General features: G+C 42.0%; 2 protein-coding genes across 8 annotated transcripts in view; one reads left to right on the plus strand and one right to left on the minus strand.

Annotated features, from left to right (window-relative positions):
• The window catches only part of SAXO1 (stabilizer of axonemal microtubules 1), an 87,693-nt gene that overhangs the window by 50,667 nt on the left and 14,718 nt on the right, over positions 1-22,308 (plus strand). The gene's annotated exons all lie outside the window — the stretch shown is intronic.
• ADAMTSL1 (ADAMTS like 1) overlaps positions 1-22,308 on the minus strand; it is a 755,614-nt gene that overhangs the window by 2,330 nt on the left and 730,976 nt on the right. For 4 of the 7 annotated variants that reach the window (XM_029201844.1, XM_029201842.1, XM_029201838.1 and 1 more), the window contains 2 exons: positions 2,276-2,385; positions 13-1,502 (listed from right to left, as the gene is read on the minus strand). In XM_029201844.1, the coding sequence (XP_029057677.1) occupies positions 1,163-1,502; positions 2,276-2,385 (450 nt within the window). In that variant the 3' untranslated portion in view covers positions 13-1,162. Of the gene's footprint in view, positions 1-12; positions 1,503-2,275; positions 2,386-4,210; positions 4,296-22,308 lie in introns of those variants that run through there. The other 3 variants (XM_029201839.1, XM_029201841.1, XM_029201843.1) reach the window with 2 other exon arrangements.

Genomic DNA, 22,308 nt, shown 5'->3' on the forward strand with positions numbered 1-22,308 from the left:
CCCCTTCCTTCCTGAAGGCGCTCGGGACCGCCTCACCTCCTGGGCAGGGGGGCCTTTTCCCATGGCGTTTGAGTGTCTGACTGATTGATGCTTTTCCTCCTTGAGCTGCTTCCCAGAAGGACTAAATTCTGCTCCACTTCGGGGTGGTGTGCAAGTGAGGACCTGTCTGGTGGCTTCACCCCCTGTAACGCGAGCCTTCCTTTCCCCCGTGAAGCTTCATTTGCTTGTCCTCTCTCCCGAGCCTCTCTACCCCTTCCCCTCACCGTGCCTACCAGAGCGCCGTGGCGTCCTAGTTCAGTATTGGCACAGGCTGATGGGTCTTTAATACTGGCGTGGATTCGGGCCGTGGACACCTGTGGTTAATATAGTAAGTCTGAACTACTTTCGTGGAACGGTGGTCCTGAGTATGGGGAGCTGACAGAGATGGGTCAGCATCACACGAGAGGACACAGACAATCCCACCCCGTGTAGAAAAAGGACTGGCACTGTTTGCCTACATGGCATCTGGTCAGCGTGGGGAATCTGAGGCTCAGTGTGGCCCAGTTTGCGGGGGAAACTGCACAGCAACATTTAAAAATTCCCTTTTCTTTGCTTCATGCTTTGTCTCCTTCCCTGTGGAGAAGCACCTCCAATTTGTTCTGGGTCCAGAGGAAGAAAAAAATAGATCCTCACCCAATGGGGATACAAATGCTGGTGCTGGGCTAAGGAGGAGGGGGCTAGACTTGAGGGAAGAGGGAGTGAATGAGTATCAGATCCCAGGTGTGGCTCCTGCACAGACCGGTGGGTGCCCACGGGGCTGCGAAGGAGGGTGGGGGTCGGCAGGTCCTTGTTCTGTGAGACGCAGAGCCGTGATGGGTGCAGGGTTGGCTGAGCGGGAGGTGATCTGTGTGCTGCTTGGGCGCAAACAGTGCTTTCTCCCCAAGAGCCATTGTTTAGTTGTCCCCTCTGGGTACCAGCCAAACTACCGTAGGTGAGCTGGAGGCTGATTTCATCCAGCACTTGGCCAAAGGCACCTGGCTGTCTCAGGGGCCAGGATGGAGCCCTTGGGCCACACCCAGCCATCTCTTGTGGCCTGGACACGTGCACGTATATCCTTGCATGCACCTTTGCTCGCCTGCATGCACCCATGCACCCTCTGAAAATACACAACTCCAGCCCTAGCTCAGGATCCTTGGGAAAGCTGGTCCACTGCCCTATGCTCAGGCTCAGTTCCGGGGACTGCCCGCTGCACCTGACGCCTCGTGGGGAATCTGCAGAAGGCTCTGTGGGGTTGGAACGTACTGTTTTCACACGGGGTGATGTTGCAGCGCTGCCAGTTGGTGGGCCGGGGCCCCCAGGAGCACAGGTGCTCGGGCACTGCCTTGTTGGTGCGGGCGTGCACGCACTCCACGCGCCGGGACTGGAAGCCGTAGTTGCCGCAGGTCGCCGTGCACAGGGTCCACAGGCTGACCCTCCAGTGTGCGCTGCAGGCTTCGGACCAGCAGTTCTGGGTGCTCACGGGCCTGTGGTAGGAGGGTGGCAGGGTTAGGGTCTGCCTCTCTGGGGGCTGAATCAGGGGAGCTGATGTGAAAACCGTGCTGGAAACCCCAAAATCTCAGGTATCCCTGAGAACTCCCAGCGCTGCCAGCCCTGGGTTCTGATCTCTGCTCTGTTACTGAACGGTTGTAGGGTCTCAGAAGACCCCTTCCTCTAACTGGGCCTCTGTCTGCTCATCTCTACAATGTCCGTGTCACTGCATTGACCTGAGAATGAGCTCTGCCAGGGTGGGGGACGGCAGAGCCGCTCTCAGGGGCGGGGACCTTAGCGAGGCGGGTGATGAGCCCTCTCCCCAAGGGAAGGAAGGATGACAGGGGCTGGGGGCTGGGTAGGAATGGTAGGCTGAGACCTGGGGACAGGGGTCTCAGCGTAACTTCTAGAGGGAGGTGGACAAGAGTGAGAGGCTGGTGGAGCCCTTGGGGTCTGGTGCCCACTTTGTGGACCTGACCTCCTGCCCACCCTGTAGCCAGCACGGGTCTCTTGTGCCATCAGGCCTCCTCAGAGGAACAGCATCCACTGCGTTCTCTCTCCATCTCCGAAAGGGGAAAGCCCAGCCTGGCCCATTCAGTAAGCACGAGGCCACCACTGAGCCATCTACCTCTGGGAGGCCAGTGACCTGGGGAGAATGGGGGTGACCGCTGGGACCATGGAAGGTTGGAGGAGAAAGGTTTACTTACCACCGTCTTTGCGTGCTATCGACACAGGGCCTGGGAAAAGGCAGTCCATGGCTCTCTCTTACCTCGGAAGGGCGCTGCACTGCTCTGATGGTAAGGTGATGCCATCCCGGGTCTGGCAGAAGACTTGTCTGTGCTGCACGGCGAGGCGAGGCCCGACGCAAGGCCCGTTGCACTGGGAAGCAGAAACAGGTGACATACACGTTAGCCAAGTCACAGGACAGGCTGCAATGCCCGGGCTGCGTGGGGCAAAAGATCCTTGTGCAGGGGCTTGTGTGAGGCCCTGAGATCATTTAGAGGGTTAGCTTTGCTGTGGCCTGTGAGTATTCTGCTAGCAAATGGCTAATGGCAGCGTAGAGCCAGCCAGAGACGTCAGCCCCTCCCAGAGTAACCGTATGGGAGGTTACTCTCGGCATAATGGACTAGGCATGTGGTGGTCAGCTTTAGAGTTGAACACCTCTAAATAAGCCCCTCTTCCTTCCCTCCTTCAGTCCAGAGAGTAATTTGGTTTATTGTTTTCTTGCTAAATTCGTCCACGTAACCAAGTCCACGATTTCTTTCCTTTCTTTGGTTTCATTTTCTCCAGGATAAACCAAGGGTGGCTGAACGAAGGTAGACTTAGGTGTGTGTAGTTAGTCCATGCCCGTGGACATGGTTAAGCTCTCCCCAGGGCTGGCAGAGCCAGACCATCGTGGCAAAAACCGCCACCAACGATGGTGTCTGTAAAATACGAAACATCTGCTATCTGAGTAGGGTAAAGGGACAGACATCCCTTGGAGGTCACTTTAGAGCAAGGGCTCTTAAACTTGGAAGTATCTGGACTCCTAGGGGTCCACAGGGGAGCTGTTGACCCTTAAAATTATAAGCAGCAATCCTGTTTTGTGTAACATTTTACTTATTTTTTTAGTCTTTGAGCCCTTCACCCATTATTTCCACACCCCACCCCCGCCTCTGGCAACACCAATCTGTTCTCTGTATCTATGAGCTTGCTTTTTAAAAAAAAAAAAAAATTCCACATATAAGAGAGATCATATGGTATTTGTCTCTCTCTGTATGACTTCTCTAACTTAGCGTAATGCCCTTGAGGTCCGTTCGTGTTGTCGCAAATGGCAAGATTTCATTCTTTTTGACCGTATATATGTGGGATTATTTATGATCTCTTTGTGTTCACCTTATTTGGAGCCCTATGGGCTTCCTGGAGCTGGGTGTCTAGTTCCTTCCCCAGGTTAGGGAACCTTTCAGTATTTCTTCAAACAGGATTTCTGCCCCTTTCTCACTTTCTTTTCCTTCTGGGACCTATGTAATGCAAGCCCTTTAATCTAGCAGCACTTTTTTTCCTTCTCTGATTAGGTGAGTTCCACTGCCCTGACTTCTAATTCACTGAGCCTTTGTTTGCTTCATGTAGTCTGTTGTTGGAACACCTTAACAATTTTCAGTTAATGTGTTCTTCCTTCAGCTCTGTGACTTCTATTTGGTACTTTTAAATATTTTCTATCAATCATCACTTTGTTGAATTTCTCACTCTGTTCACCCATCTTAATTCATCCATGCTGAATTTCTAAAAGCTCTCAGGGAACGCCAATGTTATTGGTGCATGGACCACGCTTTAAAGAGTAGCAAGGCTTGAGGCATTACAAATTACAGGGAACTGCTTGATCTCAAAATCCTTTTAATATAATTTTTTATACATTTATTTTATTTTTGGCTGCGTTGGGTCTTCGTTGCTGTGCTCAGGCTTTCTCTAGTTGCGGCGAGCTGGGGCTACTCTTCATTGTGGTGCACAGGCTTCTCATGGCGGTGGCTTCTCATTGCGGAGCATGGGCTCTAGGCACGCGGGCTCAGTAGTTGTGGCTTGCGGGCTCTAGAGCGCAGGCTCATTAGTTGTGGCGCACGGGCTTAGCTGCTTCGCGGCATGTGGGATCTTCCCGGACCAGGGCTCGAACCTGTGTCCCCTGCATTGGCAGGCGGACTCTCAACCACTGCACCACCAGGGAAGCCCCCCCCTCTTAATATTTTTGCATTGGTGACGTACTGTTGGGATGTGATTCAAACTATAGATGCCCACCAAACCTCCATATTCCACTCCTGTAAGAATGAAAATGATAATAGTTTCTGACAAGAAAATCCTTTTGGAAGAGTGTCATTCAAAGATCTATTCCTTCATCTTCCTACCTCTTTGAAGTCTTTGAAAACCATGCTGGTTTTAGTCTAAGTAGAACTAAGACCACCTTAACAACCTGGCTTCATGTAATAATTCAACTTTCTTCTTTTAAGCCAACATACATTTATGAGGCACCTGTCTTGGGTAGGGAATGTGTTCCATAAAAGCGTATGTGAAAGGATGATGGCAAAAACAGCCCTGGAATGTTTGCAGGAGAATTATATGAGAGGTTGAATTATAAATGTGGCTGTAAAACATGTGCCACATCATGAGAAATACTGTAAGCTGTCTGAGGAGTTTGGATTTTCTTACGAATGCCACTTTGTTGGGGTGGGGGAGGGGAGGCACCTAGAAAGGTTTTTAAGTGGGAGTGTCACGATCAGAGTTACTCTTTAGAAAGATTATTCTGTCAGCAGTACAGTAATTGAATTGGAAAGTGAATAGACTGGAGAAAGTAATCTAGGTAACACATTTTGCTGATCAAAATGAAGGCACTGGGCAGTGGAAATGGAGAGGAGATTCTATGAAAGTATGATTCACATGGCTGCAGTGGTGCCTTGACAGGGATAAAAGGGAGGGAGCTAAGATGAGTCTCGGGTTTATGGACTGAACATAAAGATAAGAATTTGTTTTGAAGATGTTTTGTATGAGATGTTTGTGAAATATCCAAATATATATGTTCATTAAGCAGGTGGATATATAGATCTGTGACTTAAAAGAGAGCTGTGCTAAACACTATCCATTTGAAAGTCATCAGTAGACCAGTGGTGGCTAGGAGTCATAGGTAGTCTAACCCAAGGGGAGGGAAAGCATGAGATGAAAAGGCTTAGGGCAGAACCCTGAGGGACACTGCAGGAAGAGGAGGAAAAAAAGGAATTAAACTGCAGGAAAGGAGAAAAAAAAGAACTTAGAAAATGTATTCACAGAGACCAACAAAGGAGTTTCCAGAAAGGAAAAAGGGTCAGTAGTATCAAAATGTGTCAAAAAGAACAAACAAGACAGAGTGAGAATTGGCAGTACCCAATGGAACTTGACTTATAGGCTGCACTGGTGACCCTGTGAAGGGCAGTTTCAGTGTGGCAATTGGCACTGAAGTCAAACCAGCAGTGAGTAGAGAAACAAATGAGAGTGGAAGAAATAGGGCTCCCGGAGACATATCACTCCTTCAAGAATTCCCAGTTGTGGTCAAAAGACATCAGCAAAATGGCAGACTAGGTAGCTCTAAGTCCTCATTCACACACAGAAACATCAAAAAGCCACTGGAAACTGGCTCAACTAATCTTACAGGAATTCTGAAAAAGTCAGAGGTCTGCAGCAACCTAGCAAGTGCCCAATAAGGAAAATTGCCCCCCGTCTTTATTGGAGTATAATTGCTTTACAATGTTGTGTTAGTTTCTGCTATACAACAGAGTGAATCAGCCATATGCATACATATGTCCCCATATCCCCTCCTTCTTGAGCCTCCCTCCCACCCTCCCTACCCCACCCCTCAAGGTCGTCGCAAAGCATCGAGCTGATCTTCCTTTGCTATGTAGCAGCTTCCCACTAGCTATCGATTTTACATTTGTTAGTGTATATATGTCAATGCTACTCTCTCACTTTGTCCTAGCTTCCCCTCCGCCCCCCCCCCCACCCTGCCTTGTCCTCAAGTCTGTTCTCTATGTCTGTGTCTTTATTCCTGTCCTGCCCCTAGGTTCATCAGTACCATTTTTTTAGATTCCATATATATGCGTTAGCATACGGTATTTGTTTCTCTCTTTCTGACTTACTTCACTCTGTATGACAGACTCTAGCTCCATCCACCTCACTACAAATAACTAACTCAATTTCGTTCTTTTTTATGGCTGAGTAATATTCCATTGTATATATATGCGCCACATCCTCTTTATCCAGCCGTCTGTCGATGGACACTTAGGCTGCTCCCATGTCCTGGCTGTCGTAAATAGTGCTGCAGTGAACACTGGGGTGCGTGTATGTTTTTGAATTATGGTTTTTCTCAGGGTATATAGCATGGCAGTTTTGGTCTAGAGGCAGCAGTAGCCCATTTTCCTCCCACCATCTGTAGGGAGCAGAGAAGATCCTATTTGCAGTATGTAATGTTCTATCCTGTCTGTCAGAGGGCTACCTGAAGGACTGGTCTCTGTCTCATCTAACTCAGCTATCAAGTGGCAGCCGCTACTTGTGAAAGCTGCAAGGGGACTACAGACACTTGGGGCAGGAGATTACAGATGGAGACATACAGTAGACCACCTAAGGCTCTGGGGACAACCTGGGGTGAGACCATCTTGGAAATTAAGACATTCAAAAGCAGCCATATATAAAGGGGGATTCTGAAAGTCACAAGCAGGCCCAGGCAAGACATATGCTCAGGAAAGGTCTGAGAAGACCTTAAGCTTTCATCTCAGGCTGATCCCGAGGTTCAGAGAACACCCAGTTAAGCCGTGAAGGTGTGCACAGGCACAGAGAAAGTATATTCAGAGACTGGGAGAGATGTCTGTTTTTTTCAATGCCCAATTTCCAAGACTAAATCATAAGCACTTCAAAGAAACAGGAACTCATGGCCCATTCAAGGAAGAAAGTGAAGTGGCAGAAGCAGCCCTGAAGAAGCAGGGCATCAAATGTATTAAACAAAGACTTTAAAACAACCATCATAAACATGTTAAAAGATCTAAAGAAAAACATGAATAAAGAACTAAAGGAAATCAGAAAAAATGATATTAACAAAGAGTAATTATAAAAGGAAACTAAACAAATTGTGGAGCTAAAAAATACAATATCTGAATTGAAAATTTCACTGGCAGAGTTCAACAGCAGGTTTGAGTGCACAGAAGAAACGATTAGCAAACCTGAAAACAGGACAGTTGAAATTATTGAGTCTAATGAGCTGAAAGAAAAGACATGACAATGGGACCAACATATACACAGGTAGGAGTCCCAGAAGAAGGAGAGAAAGGGGCAGCAAGACCATTTGAAGAAATAATTGCCAAACATTTCCCAAATTTGATGAAAGATACAAATCTAAAAATCCAAAAAGCTCAACAAATTCCACGTAGAATAAACTCAAAGGGAACCACGCTGAGATACAGTATAATGAAATTGTCTTACAAATAAACACAAAGAATCTTGAAATCAACAAGATAGACTCATCAGGTACAAGGGATCCTCAAAAAGATTCGCAGATGATTTCTCAGCAGAACCCTTGCAGGCCAGAAGGTGGTAGGAGAATGATATCTTTAAAGTGCTGAAAAGAAAAGAAATAAACTATGTACCTAGAATTCTATATCCAGTGAAACTGTCGTTCAGAAATGAGGGTGGACTTAAGATATTTGCAGATAAGATGAGAGGGAGTTTATTACCACTATACCTGACTATAAGAAACATGAGAGACCCTCAGGTTAAAATGAAAGGATGCAAGACAGTAACTCCAAGCCATAAGATATAAAGATTGCCAGCAAATGTAAATACGTGAGCAAATGTAAAAACATGAGCAAATATAAAAATTAGTATTATACTTTTGGTATGTAACTCCACTTTTTATTCTCTATAGGATTTAAGTGACAAAATGCATTAAAAACAATTATATATCTGTAAGTGGATATGCAGTGTATAAAGATGTAACTTTTATATTATTAACATATAGGAAAGGGGACAGAGCTCTATAGGAATAGAGTTTGTGTGTGTGGTTGAAGTTAAGTTGCTATAAATTAAAAGCAGATTGTTATACCTTTAGAATGTTATACGTAATTCCAAGAGCAACGACAAATTAAATACCTACAGACTATACTCAAAAAAAAAAACCCCAAGGGCTTCCCTGGTGGCGCAGTGGTTGAGAGTCCGCCTGCTGATGCAGGGGACGCGGGTTCGTGCCCCAGTCCGGGAAGATCCCACGTGCCGCAGAGCGGCTGGGCCCGTGAGCCATGGCCGCTGGGCCTGCGCGTCCGGGGCCTGTGCTCCGCAATGGGAGAGGCCACGGCAGTAAGAGGCCCATGTACTGCAAAAACAAACAAACAAACAAACAAACAAAAAAACCCCAAAACCAAAACATCAGCTAAACACTAAGGAAGGCAGTAATGAAGGTAATGAATGGGGGAAGCTGTAAGACACCTAAGACAAATAACAGTGGGAAAAGTAAGTCCTTCCTTACCAGTAATTACTTTAAATGTAAACGGAAAAAACAAGCCTCTCCAATCAAAAGGCATAGATTGGCAATCTATCTACAAGAGACTCACTTTATTATTTTTAATGTATTACAGTTGACTTACAATGTTGTGTTTCTGGTATACAGCAAAGTGATTCATATATGTATATATATATAATTTTTCATATTCTTTTCCATTATAGGTTATTACAAGATATTGAATATAGTTCCCTGGGCTATACAGTAGGTCCTTCTTGTTTATCTATTTTTAAATAGTTTAACTTAAAAAATTTATTTTATATTGGAGTATAGTTGATTTACAATGTTGTGTTAGTTTCAGGTATACAGAAAGTGATTCAATTATACATATACCCGTTCTTTTTCACATTCTTTTCCCATAGGTTATTACAGAATATTGAGTAGAGTTTCCTGTGCTATACAGAAGGTCCTTGTTGGTTATCTATTTTAAATATAGCAGTGTGTACATGTCAATCCCAAACTCCCAATCTATCCCTCCCCCACCCCACCCTTCCCCCCTGGTAACCATAGGTTCGTTTTCTAAGTCTGTGAGTCTGTTTCTGTTTAGTAAATAAGTTCATTTGTATCATTTTTAAAGATTCCTCATATAATCAATATCATATGATATTTGTCTTTCTCTGATTTACTTCACTTAGTATGATAATATGATAATCTCCAGGTCCGTACATGTTGCTGCAAATGACATTATTTCTTTCTTTTTAACGTCTGAATAATATTCCATTGTATATATGTACCACGTCGTCTTTATCCATTCCTCTGTTGATGGACATTTAGGTTGCTTCCGTGTCTTGGCTATTGTAAGTAGTGCTGCAATGAATATTGGGGTGCATGTATGTTTTTGAATTGCAGTTTTCTCCAGATATACACCCAGGACTGGGACTGCAGGATAATATGGTAGTGCTATTTTTAGTTTTTGAAGAAACCCACATACTGTTCTCTATAGTGCTTGTACCAGTTTACATTCCCACCAACAGTGCAGGAGGGTTCCCTTTTCTCCACACCCTCTCCAGCATTTATTGTTTCTATACTTTTTGATGATGGCCATTCTGCTGGTGTGAGGTGATATCTCATTGTAGTTTTGATTTGCATTTCTCTAATAATTAGTGATGCTGAGCATCCTTTCATGTGCCTGTTGGCCATCTGTATGCGTTCTTTGGAGAGATGTCTAATTAGGTCTTCTGCCCATTGTTTGATTGGGTTGTTTGTTTTTTTTAATATTGAGCCCCGTGATCTGTTTGTGTCCTTTGGAGATTAACCCCTGTGGGTTGCATTGTTTGCAGATGTTTTCTCCCATTCTGTGGGTTCTCTTTTCATTTTGTTTATGGTTTCCTTTGCTGTACAAAAGTTTTTGAGTTTAATTAGGTCCCATTTGTTTATTTGTGTTTTTATTTCGATTACTCTAGGAGACAGATAGAAAAAGATACTGCTGTGATTTATGTCAGACTGTTCTGCCTGTGTTTTCCTCTAAGGGTTTTATGGTGTCTAAGTCTTTCCGTTTATTTTTGTGTATAGTGTTAGAGAATCTTCTGATTTCATTCTTTTACATGTAGCTGTCCAGTTTTCCCAGCACAACTTATTGAAGAGACTATCTTTTCTACATCGTCCAATTAATTGACCATAGATGCGTGGGTTTATTTCTGGGCTTTCTTTCCTGTTCCGTGATCTGTATTTCTGTTCTGGTGCCAGTACCATACTGTTTCAATGACTAACTTTCTGGTATGATCTGAAGACAGGAAGCCTGATTCCTCCAGCTCCGTTTTTCTTTCTGAAGATTGCCTTGCCTATTTGGGGTCTTTTGTGTCTCCATACTAGTTCTGTGAAGAATGCCATTGGTAGTTTGATAGGGATTGCACTAGTTCTGTGAAGAATGCCATTGGTAATTTGATAGGGATTGCACTGAATCTGTAGATTGCCTTGGGTAGTATAGTCATTTTGTCAATATTGATTCTTTCAATCCGAGAACATGGTATATCTTTCCACCCGTCTGTGTCATCTTTGATTTCCTTCATCAGCATCTTACAGTTTTCAGAGTACTGGTCTTTGGTCTCCTTAGGTAGGTTTATTCCTAAGTAAGTATTTTATTCTTTTTGATGAGATGGAAAATGGGATTGTTTCCTTATATCTCATTCTGATCTTTCATTGTTAGTGTATAGGAATGCAAGAGACTTCTGTGTATGAATTTTGTATCCTGCAACTTTACCAAATTCATTGATGAGCTCCAATAGTTTTCTGGTAGCATCTTTAGGATTTTCTATATATAGTATCATGTCATCTGCAAATAGTGACATTTTCACTTCTTCTTTTCCCATTTGGATTCCTTTTATTTTTCTTCTCTGACTGCCACAGCTAGGACTTCAGGATTATGTTGAATTGAAGTGGCAAGACAGGACATCCTTTGTCTTCTTCCTAATCTTACAGGAAATGCTTTCAGTTTTTGACCATTGAGTATGGTGTTAGCTGTGGGTTTGTCATATGTGGTCTTTATTATGTTGAGGTAGGTTCTCTCCATGCCCACTTTCTGGAGAGTTTTAATCATGAATGGATGTTGAATTTTATCAAAAGCTTTTTCTGCATCTACTGAGATGATCATATGGTTTTTTTATTCTTCAATTTGTTGATGTGGTGTATCACACCGATTGATTTGCGGATATTGGAAAAAACCTTGAATCCCTGGGATAAATGTCACTTGATCATGGTATACGATCCTTTATTGTTGGATTCAGATTGCTAGCATTTTGGTGAGGTTTTTTTGCATTTATGTTCATCAGTGATCTCGGCCTGTAATTTTCTTTCTTTTGTGGTATCTTTGTCTCGTTTTGGTATCCTGGTGACCTCACAGAATGAGTGTGGGAGTATTCCTTCCTCTGTGATTTTTTGGAATAGTTTCAGGAGGACAGGTGTTAACTCTTCTCTAAATGTTTGATAGAATTCACCTGTGAAGCAGTCTGGTCTTGGACTTTTGTTTCGTGGAAGTTTTAAAATCACCGTTTCAGCATTTGTGATTGGTCTGATCATCTTTTCTATTTCTTCTTGGTTCAGCCTTGGGAGAGTGTGCCTTTCTAAGAATTTGTCCATTTCTTCTACGTTGTGCATGTTAATGGCATAGAGTTGCTTGTAGTACTCTTATGATCCTTTGGATTTCTGTGGTGTCCGTTGTAGCTTCTCCTTTTTCATTTCTAATTTTATTGATTTGAGCCCTCTTCCTCTTTTTCTTGATGCATCTGGCTAAAGGATTATCAAGTTTATCTTCTCAAAGAACCAGCTTTTTGTTTCATTGATCTTTTCTATTGATTTCATTTATTTCTGCTCTGATCTTTATGATTTCTTTCCCTACTAACTTTGGGTTTTGTTTGTTCTTCTTTCTCTAGTTGCTTTAGGTGTAAGGTTAGGTTGTTTATATGAGATTCTTCTTGTTTCCTGAGGTAGGATTGTATTGCTGTAAAATTCCCTCTTAGAACTGCTTTTGCCACATTCCATAGGTTTTGGATTGTCAGGGTTTTTTTTGTTGTCATTTGTCTCTAGGTATTTTTTGATTTCCTCTTTGATTGATTTCTTCAGTGATCCATTGGTTGTTTAGTAGCATATTGTTTAGCCTCCATGTGTTTGTGTTTTTTCTGTAATTGATTTCTAATCTCGTAGCGTTGTTTCAAAAACGATGCTTGATATGATTTCAGTTTTCTTAAATTGATCACAAACATGATCAAGTTTATAGCAATACAGTATACAAGGAAATAATGTCATTTGCAGCAATGTCATTTGGAGATTCTCTGATTTATTCACTTAGTATGATTGATAAAGACAAATAGCATATGATATTGATTATATGAGGAATCTTTAAAAATGATACAAATGAACTTATTTACTAAACAGAAACAGACTCACAGACTTAGAAAACGAACCTATGGTTACCAGGGGGGAAGGGTGGGGTGGGGGAGGGATAGATTGGGAGTTTGGGATTGACATGTACACACTGCTATATTTAAAATTAAAATAGATAACCAACAAGGACCTTCTGTATAGCACAGGAAACTCTACTCAATATTCTGTAATAACCTATGGGAAAAGAATGTGAAAAAGAACGGGTATATGTATAACTGAATCACTTTCTGTATACCTGAAACTAACACAACATTGTAAATCAACTATACTCCAATATAAAATAAAAAATTAAAAAGCAAGGTCTCAAAGTACCTAACTAACTTTAGCCCTCAAGGAACTGAAATAAGAAGGGCAAACTAAACCCAAAGCTAGTAGAAGAAAAGGAATAGAGAAACAGTAGAGAAAATCAATCAGGGAAACCAAAAATTAGTTCTCCCTAAAGATCTACAAAATAGACTTTAGCTACATTGACTACGAACAAAATAGAGCATTCAAATTATTAAAATCTGAAATGAAAGTGTCAACATTACTACTGATTTTATAGGAATTTAAAAAATATTAAATGAGAGTACTATGAACAACTATACACCAATAAATTGGATAACCTAGATGTAATGGACAATTTCATAGGAACATACAACCCACCAAGACTGAATCATGAAATCATGAAGAAATAAAAATATGACTAGACCTATGAGTGGTAAGGAGATTGAATCAGTAATCAAAGACTGCCCAACAAAGAAAAGCCCTGTACCAGAAAGCCTCACTGGTGAGTTCTACCCAATATTTAAAAAAATAATTTATACCAATTTTTCTCAAACTCTTCCTGAAATTTGAAGGGGAGGGAACACTAACACTCCCTAACTCATTCTATGAGGCCAGCAATACCCTGATACCAAAGCCAGACAAAGCTGCTATAAGAAATGTAAAGAATAATATCATCTCTTCTGATTATTGATGATGAAATCCCGAATACTAGCAAATCAAATTTAGCAGCATAATAAAAGGAATAAACACCAGGAAGAGGTAGGATTTATTTTTGGAATGTAAGGCTGTTTCAACATATGAAAATCACTATAATATACCACATTAGCATAATGAAGGGAAAAAACACATGATCATCACAGCAGATGCAGAAAAAGCACTTGACAAAATTCAACACCCTTTCATGATAAAAACACTAAAAAACTAGGAGTAGAAAGAAACTACTGCTACCTCAAAATAATAAAGAAAGACCATATATGAAAAACCCACAACTAACATCATCCTCAATAGTGAAGACTAAAAACTTCTCCCCTAAGATGAGGAACAAGAACGCAGTGTTGAGCATTCTTGGACATAGTATTAGAAGTTCAGAGCAATTAGCCAAGAAAAAAAAGAAAAAAGCCATCCAAGTTGGAAAGGAGAAGAAGCAAAATTATCACCGTTCACAGAGATACATTAAAAACCCTTAAAATCCCAATGAATGAACTCAAAGTTGAAGGATACAAAATCAGCATATAAAAATCAGTTGCACTTCTATAAATGAATGATGAACAATCTGAAAAGGAAATTGAGAAAACAATTCCATTTATGATAGCACTAAGAATAAAATACCTAGGAATAAACCAAAGAGGCAAAAGACTTGTACATGGAAAACTATAAAAAGAAATTAAAGACACATAGCCGAAACGATCTTGAAAAAAAAAAGTTGGAGGTCTTAAACTTCATGATTTTAAAACTTACTTACTGTAAATTCAGAGTAGTCAAAACAGTGTAGTTCTAGCACGCAGACAGATATGTGGACCAATGGAATAGAATAGAGAGCCTAGAAACAAACGTGCATATATAGTCAGATGAAGTATGCCAAGATCTTTTAATGGGGAAAGGACAGTCTTTTTAACAAATGGTTCTGGCAAAACAATATCCACATGCAAAAGAATTAGGCTGGATCCTTACTTTACACCATATAAAAATTGTCTCAAAATGGATCAAAGACTTAAATGTAAGAGTTAAAAGTATAAAACTGTTTGAAGAAAACAGAGGGGAAGAGCTTCAGGTTATTGGATTTGGCAATCATTTCTTGACTATGACACTAAAAAAGCACAGGCCACAAGAAAAAATTAGATAAGCTGGACATCATCATAATTAAAAGCTCTTCTTCATCAATGGACGCTACCAAAAGAGTGAAAAGGCAACCTACAGAATGGGAGAAAATATTTGCAAATCATAAATCTGATAAAGGATTAATATTCAGAATATATCAAGAAGTACAACTCAAACACAAAGCCTTGAATAGACATTTCTCTAAAGAAGATGTATGAATGGGCAATACACACATGAAAGTATGTTCAGCATCACTAGTAGGTAGGGAAATGCAAATCAAAACCACAGTGAGATACCACTTCACATTCACTAGGATGTCTACTATCAAAAACCCAGAAAATAACAAGCATTGAATATTTGGGAAAAATTGGAACTTTGGTGCACTGCTGGTGAGAATGTAAAATGATATAGCTGCTATAAAGAATAGTATGGCGGTTCCTCAAAAATTAAACATAGAATGACCATATGATTTAGCAATTCCACTTCTGGGCATATACTCAAAAGAATGAAAGCAGGAACTTGAACAGATACTATACAAACATGTTCATACTAGCATTATTCATGACAGCCAAACGATGGAAACAACCCACATGCCCGGTGACAGATGGATGCGTAAACAAATGTGATATATACTTATACTGGAATATTATTCAGCCTTAAAAAGGAATGAAGTTCTTATACACGCTACAACATGGATGAATCTTGAAAACATTAAAGTGACAGAAGCCAGATACAAAGGGACAAATACTGTATGATTCCACTAAACTAGTGTAGTCAAATTCATAGAAACAAAGTAGAATAGTGGTTACCAGGGATGGGGAGAAAGGGATAATGGGGAATTATTGTTTAATGGGTACAGAGTTTAGTTTGGGATGATGAAAAAGTTTTAAAGATGGATAGTGGTGATAGTACAACAATATGAATGTACTTAATGCCACTGAATTGTACACTTAAAATAGTTAAAATGTTATGTATATTTTATCACAATAATAATTTAAAGAAACTGTGTCAAGGGGGCATTTTTACATTTTCCCTACCCTTTGTGTGTTTGTGAACAACACTGTCATGCTGGATCCTTCAGAGCCTTACTCTTTTATCTTCTCAGTTCATACCTCCTAGCATCACCTGGTCAGACAAAAAGATGTGGCTGGCAAGACTTTGGTATACTTGGCCGTAGCAGGAGGAGCAGTAGCTGGCTTTGGACATATTTGCCTGACCAAGAGGACTGCTTTTACCTTGAGTCCTTCTTCAGTGGTTGGTAGCCTTCCAGGTTCTTTAAGCATTTGGTGAAACCTGGAGCCTCTTGGTAAAAAAATGTCAACAAACACAAGATTTGGGGTTCCAGTTTAAGGTGATGATACAGGAAAATCCTGAATTTACCTCCTCCCACAGATACGCTGAGTCTACATCTACATATGGAACAATTTCTTCTTAAAAAATCCTAAAGGCTGCCTGAGTGACAACCACACATTAGGCAAACAAGAAGAAAACCTCATCAAAGCAAGTAGGAGGGACTGGGAGGTGACCAACAATTGGGAGAAAACTCAAAACCTGGAGCTTCTCCCCAAGGAGCAAAGGGTTCAAACTCCACATTGGGCACCTTTATCTGACAGATGAGCCCCCCAAACATCTAACTTGGAAAACCAGTGGGGCTCACAGCTTACGTCCCAGGACCCAGCTCAGAGACAGCTGATCATACCCAGATTTAAAGTGAAGGAGGCTCACCTGCTTATATTTAAGCATCAGCCTGAGGGCAGATTTCTAATTTAACACACAAATCTAGAAGCCTGCTGGAGCACTCTCCAGGACTGAGACTTGTGGGCACCATCTCCACACTCTCCTTTTGCCATGTTCCAGAGCACCAGTATCTCCTGGAAGGGAGCTTTCACATGCATTTGGTGCCCCAGTCTTTGTGGCTGCTGCCCAGGGAAGGCCTCTTGACTGCCTGGTTCTGGAGGCTAGGGGAGTTTGAATTCTTGGTCCCAAGGAGCTGTAATAATCAATGTCACCCCACAAGGAGCCCATACCCCTGTCTGCTGCCAGGGGACACCACTACATAGCCTGACTCTTGACAGCCAGTGGGGCTTATGCTTGTGGGTCCTACAGGACTATAACCAATGGAGAAAAGCTTTCTTAAACAGCTATCACCCCTAGGGCTCAGCAAGAGGCAACAGAGCCAGAACCTTGGTATATCTGCGAAGGAGCCTTATTAGCCAGTCATCATGGCTGCAGTCTGAGAGGTAGACTTCCAATTAAACATGCATCTAGGGACTGACTGTAATCCTTTCTAGAGACCTCAGAGGGTAGGCACTAACTTTGCAGTCTCCCTCTGCTGTGCTCCAGAGCACGTGTTTCCTGGAGGGGAGCTTTACATGCAGCTGGTACCCTGGTTTTTATGTCTGGCGCACTAGTTTTTGCAGCTGCCACTCCAGGGATGCCCCTTGATTGCCTGGCTCAGGTGATCAGGGGAGCTTGAATTTCGGTGTCCCATGGGACTGTGGCAATCGGATAGCTGGTTCTTGGAAGGCTGCCACCCCTAGGGCACTATGCAGACAGCAGACTGAGGAACATCCCCCAGCCTTTCTGTGGAGGAATCCTCTTTATTTGTACTGGACCTATGGCCTGAGGGGCAGGCTTCAGGTTTGGCACACATCTATTGGACTACAAAACTACTCTCAAGGAATGTAGGCTGTGGATGCTGTCTTTGCACTCTCCCTCTGCATTGCTCCAGTATCTCTTAGGAAAGAGCTTATACACTCATCTAGACCCCTGATATGTGCAGCTGCCATCCAGGGAATACTACTGATCACCTGGTCAGCGTGAGCTATTAAAAATATAATAGGCTGCTGCGACAAGCACAAAGGTTTGAGAGATGACAAAGAGCTGGGACAGGGTTGAAAGACAATGTTCACCTCCTACATGAGGCCACTCCTTCAAGACTGGGAGAGGTGGTGGTTTCATCTACAGTATGGAAACCAACACAAAGAGTTAAGCAAGATGAAGAAACAGAAATATGTTCCAAATGAAAGAACAAGATAAAACCTCAGTGTGTGGTGGGGGGCGGGGGAGACCTCAATGAAATAGAGCTAAGGTATTTACCTGAAAAAGAGTTCAAGGTAATGGTCATAAAGATACTCATAAAACTAGGGAGAAGAATGGATGAACACAATGAGAAATTCAACAAAGAGATAGAAAATATAAAAAAGTACCACAGAAGGCACAGAGCTGAAGAATACAGTTACTGAACTGAAAAATACACTACAGGGGTTCAACAGCAGACTAGATGAAGCAGAAGAAAGCATCAGTCAACTCAAAGACAAGGCAGTGGAACTCACCCATCAGCCAAAAAAAAAAAAGCATAAAACCCAGCGAAGATAGCTTAAGGAGCTGTGGGACAACATCAAACACGTTAACATTCAGATCATAGGGGTCACAGAAAAAGAAGATAGAAAGGAGCAGAAAACTTATTTCAAGACACAATGGCTGAAAACTTCCCTACTCTGGGAAAGAAAATGGACACCCAGTTCCAGGAAGCCCAGAGTGTTCCAAATAAACCCAAAAGAGACACTATAATTAAAGACATAATTAAAACGTCAAAAGTTAAAGACAAGGAGAGAATCTCAAAAGCAGCAAGAGAAAAACAACTTGTTAGGTATAAGGCAATGCCCAGAAGACTACAGCAAATTTTTCAGCAGGATTGGTAGGCGAGAAGGAAGTGGCACAGTATCTTCAAAGTGCTGAAAGAAAAAAACTTCCAATCAAAAATACTCTACCCAGCAAAGTTATCATTCAGAATTGGAGAGAGAGACAGAGGGTCTTCGGCAGTGTCTAAGCTGAGGTGCTGGTGCAGTCATTTCGCACTAGGAGCTCTCATGTGAAGAGCCCAGTGCAGTACCTCCACACGTGGTACCCTATGAGCAAGTGAAACTAGACTAAGCACAAAGGATGAAAAAAAGGATAGACTGGTTGTACTCAGCATAGGCCTGCATGATACAGTGCTTTGCAGCCAAGACAGGAAACATCTCCTGGAAATAAAAATACTTGGGGAGAGTATCTTTGTACTGACACTGTTTAACGCATCACCAGAGGAAGGAACCAAGATGGCGGAGTAGAACGACATGCTCTCACTCCCTCTTGTGAGAATGCCAGAGTCACGGCTAGCTGCTGGACAATCATCGACAGGAGGACACTGGAGCTCACCAGAAAGGGTACCCCACATCCAAAGACAAAGGAGAAGCCACAATGAGACAGCAGGAGGAGCGCAATCACAGTAAAATCAAATCCCATAACTGCTGGCTCGGTGATACACAGACTGGAGAACACAGACGTCCACCCGCTGGAGTGAAGGTTCTGAGCCCCACATCAGGCTTCCCAACCTGGGGGTCCGGCAATGGGAGGAGGAATTCTTAGAGAATCAGACTTTGAAGCCTAGTGGGATTTGATTGCAGGACTTCGACAGGACTGGGGGAAACAGAGACTCCACTCTTGGAGGGCACACACAAAGTAGTGTGCACATCGGGACCCCGGGAAAGGAGCAGTGACCCCAGGGGCGGCTGAGCCAGACCTACCTGCTAGTGTTGGAGGGTCTCCTGCGGAGGTGGGGGGTGGCTGGGGCTCACCATGGGGACAAGGACACTGGCGGTGGAGGTTCTGGGGGGTGCTCCTTGGTGTGAGCCCTCCCAGAGTCTGCCATTGGCCCCACCAAAGAGCCCAGGTAGGCTCCAGTGTTGGGTTGCCTCAGGCCAAACAACCAGCAGGGAGGGAACCCAGCCCCACCCAACAGCAGTCAAGCGGATTAAAGTTTTACTGAGCTCTGCCCACCAGAGCAACAGTCAGCTCTACCCACCACCAGTCCCTCCCATCAGGAAACATACACAAGCCTCTTACATAGCCTCATCCACCAGAGGGCAGACAGCAGAAACAAGAAGAACTACAATCCTGCAGCCTGTGGAACTAAAACCACATTCACAGAAAGATAGACAAGATGAAAAGGCAGAGGGCTATGTACCAGATGAAGGAACAAGATAAAACCCCAGAAAAACAACTAAATGAAGTGGAGAAAACAACTAAATGAAGTGGAGATAGGCAACCTTCCAGAAAAAGAATTCAGAATAATGATAGTGAAGATGATCCAAGACCTCGGAAAAACAATGGAGGGAAAGATCGAGAAGATACAAGAAATGTTCATCAAAGACCTAGAAGAATTAAAGAACAAACAGCAATGAAGAATACAATAACTGAAATGAAAACCACACTAGAAGGAATCAATAGCAGAATAACTGAGGCAGAAGAACGGATAAGTGACCTGGAAGACAGAATGGTGGAATTCACTGCTGCAGAATACAATAAAGAAAAAAGAATGAAAAGAAATTAAGACAGCCTAAGAGACCTCTGGGACAACTTTAAATGCAACAACATTCGCATTATAGGGGTCCCAGAAGGAGAAGAGAGAGAGAAAGGACCAGACAAAATATTTGAAGAGATTATAGTCAAAAACTTCCCTAACATGGGAGAGGAAATAGAGCCACCCAAGTCCAGGAAGCGCAGAGAGTCCCAAACAGGATAAACCCAAGGAGAAACACGCCGAGACACATAGTAATCAAATTGGCAAAAATTAAAGACAAAGAAAAATTATTGAAAGCAGCAAGGGAAAAACGACAAATAACATACAAGGGCACTCCCATAAGGTTAACAGCTGATTTCTCAGCAGAAACTCTACAATCCAGAAGGGAGTGGCATGATATACTTAAAGTGGTGAAAGGGAAGAACCTACAACCAAGATTACTCTACCCAGCAAGGATCTCATTCAGATTCGATGGAGAAATCAAAAGCTTTACAGACAAGCAAAAGCTAAGAGAATTCAGCACCACCAAACCAGCTCTACAACAAATGCTAAAGGAACTTCTCTAGGCGGGAAACACAAGAGAAGAAAAGGACCTACAAAAACAAACCCAAAACAATTAAGAAAATGGTCATAGGAAGATACATATTGATAACTACCTTAAGCGTGAATGGATTAGATGCTCCAACCAAAAGACACAGGCTTGCTGAATGGATACAAAAACAAGACCCATATATATGCTGTCTACAAGAGACCCACTTCAGACCTAGGGACACATACAGACTGAAAGTGAGGGGATGGAAAAAGATATTCCATGCAAATGGAAATCAAAAGAAAGCTGAAGTAGCAATACACATATCAGATAAAATAGACTTTAAAGTAAGGAACGTAACAAGAGACAAGGAAGGACACTACATAATGATCTAGGATCAATCCAAGAAGAAGATATAACAATTATAAATATATATGCACCCAACATAGGAGCACCTCAATACATAAGGCAACTGCTAACAGCTATAAAAGAGGAAATCAGCAGTAACACAAAATAGTGGGGTTACTTTAACACCTCACTTACACCAATGGACAGATCATCCAAAATGAGAATAAATATGGAAACAAAAGCTTTAAATGACACAACAGACCAGATAGATTTAATTGATATTTATAGGACATTCCATCCAAAAACAGCAGATTACACTTTCTTCTCAAATGCACACGGAACATTCTCCAGGAGAGATCACATCTTGGGGTCACAAATCAAGCCTCAGTAAATTTAAGAAAATTGAAATCATATCAAGCATCTTTTCTGACCACAAAGCTATGACATTAGAAATGAATTACAGGAAAAAAAACGTAAAAAACACAAACACATGGAGGCTAAACAATATGTTACTAAATAACCAAGAGATCACTGAAGAAATCAAAGAGGAAATCAAAAAATACCTAGAGACAAATGACAATGAAAACATAACGATCCAAAACCTATGGGATGCAGCAAAAGCAGTTCTAAGAGGGAAGATTATAGCTATACAAGCCTACCTCAAGAAACAAGAAAAATCTCAAATAAACAATCTAACCTTACACCTAAAGGAACTAAAGAAGAATTAAAAAAAAACCAAAGTTAGCAGAAGGGAAGAAAGTATAAAGATCAGAGCAGAAATAAATGAAATAGAAACAAAGAAAAGAATAGCGAAGATCAATAAAACTAAAAGCTGGTTCTTTGAGAAGATAAACCAAACTGATAAACCATTAGCCAGACACATCAAGAAAAAGAGGGAGAGGACTCAAATCAATAAAATAGAGATGAGAAAGGAGAAGTTACAACAGACACCGCAGAAATACAAAGCATCCTAAGAGACTACTACAAGCAACTCTATGCCAATGAAATGGACAACCTGGAAGAAATGGACAAATTCATAGAAAGTTATAACCTCCAAGACTGAACCAGGAAGAAATAGAAAATATGAACAGACCAATCCAATGTAATGAAATTGAAACTGTGATTAAATATCTTCCAACAAAAAAAGTTCAGGACCAGATGGCTTCACAGGCGAATTCTATCAAACATTTAGAGAAGAGCTAACACCCATCCTCCTCAAACTCTTCCAAAAAATTGCAGAGGAAGGAACACTCCCAAACTCATTCTGTGAGGCCACCATCACCCTGATACCAAGACCAAAGAAACTACAGTAAAGTAAAATTACAGACCAATATCGCTGATGAATATAGATGCAAAAATCCTCAACAAAATACTAGCAGACAGAATCCAACAACACATTAAAAGGATCATACACCATGATCAAGTGGGATTTATCCCAGGGATGCAAGGATTCTTCAGTATATGCAAATCAATCAATGTGATACACCATATTAACAAATTGAAGAATAAAAACCATATGATCATCTCAATAGATGCAGAAATAGCTTTTGACAAAATTCAACACCCAGTTATAAA

Source organism: Monodon monoceros, unplaced genomic scaffold (assembly GCF_005190385.1).
Source record: "Monodon monoceros isolate NGI ecotype Baffin Bay Population unplaced genomic scaffold, NGI_Narwhal_1 Super_Scaffold_5, whole genome shotgun sequence".
Taxonomy (NCBI): Eukaryota; Metazoa; Chordata; class Mammalia; order Artiodactyla; family Monodontidae; genus Monodon; species Monodon monoceros.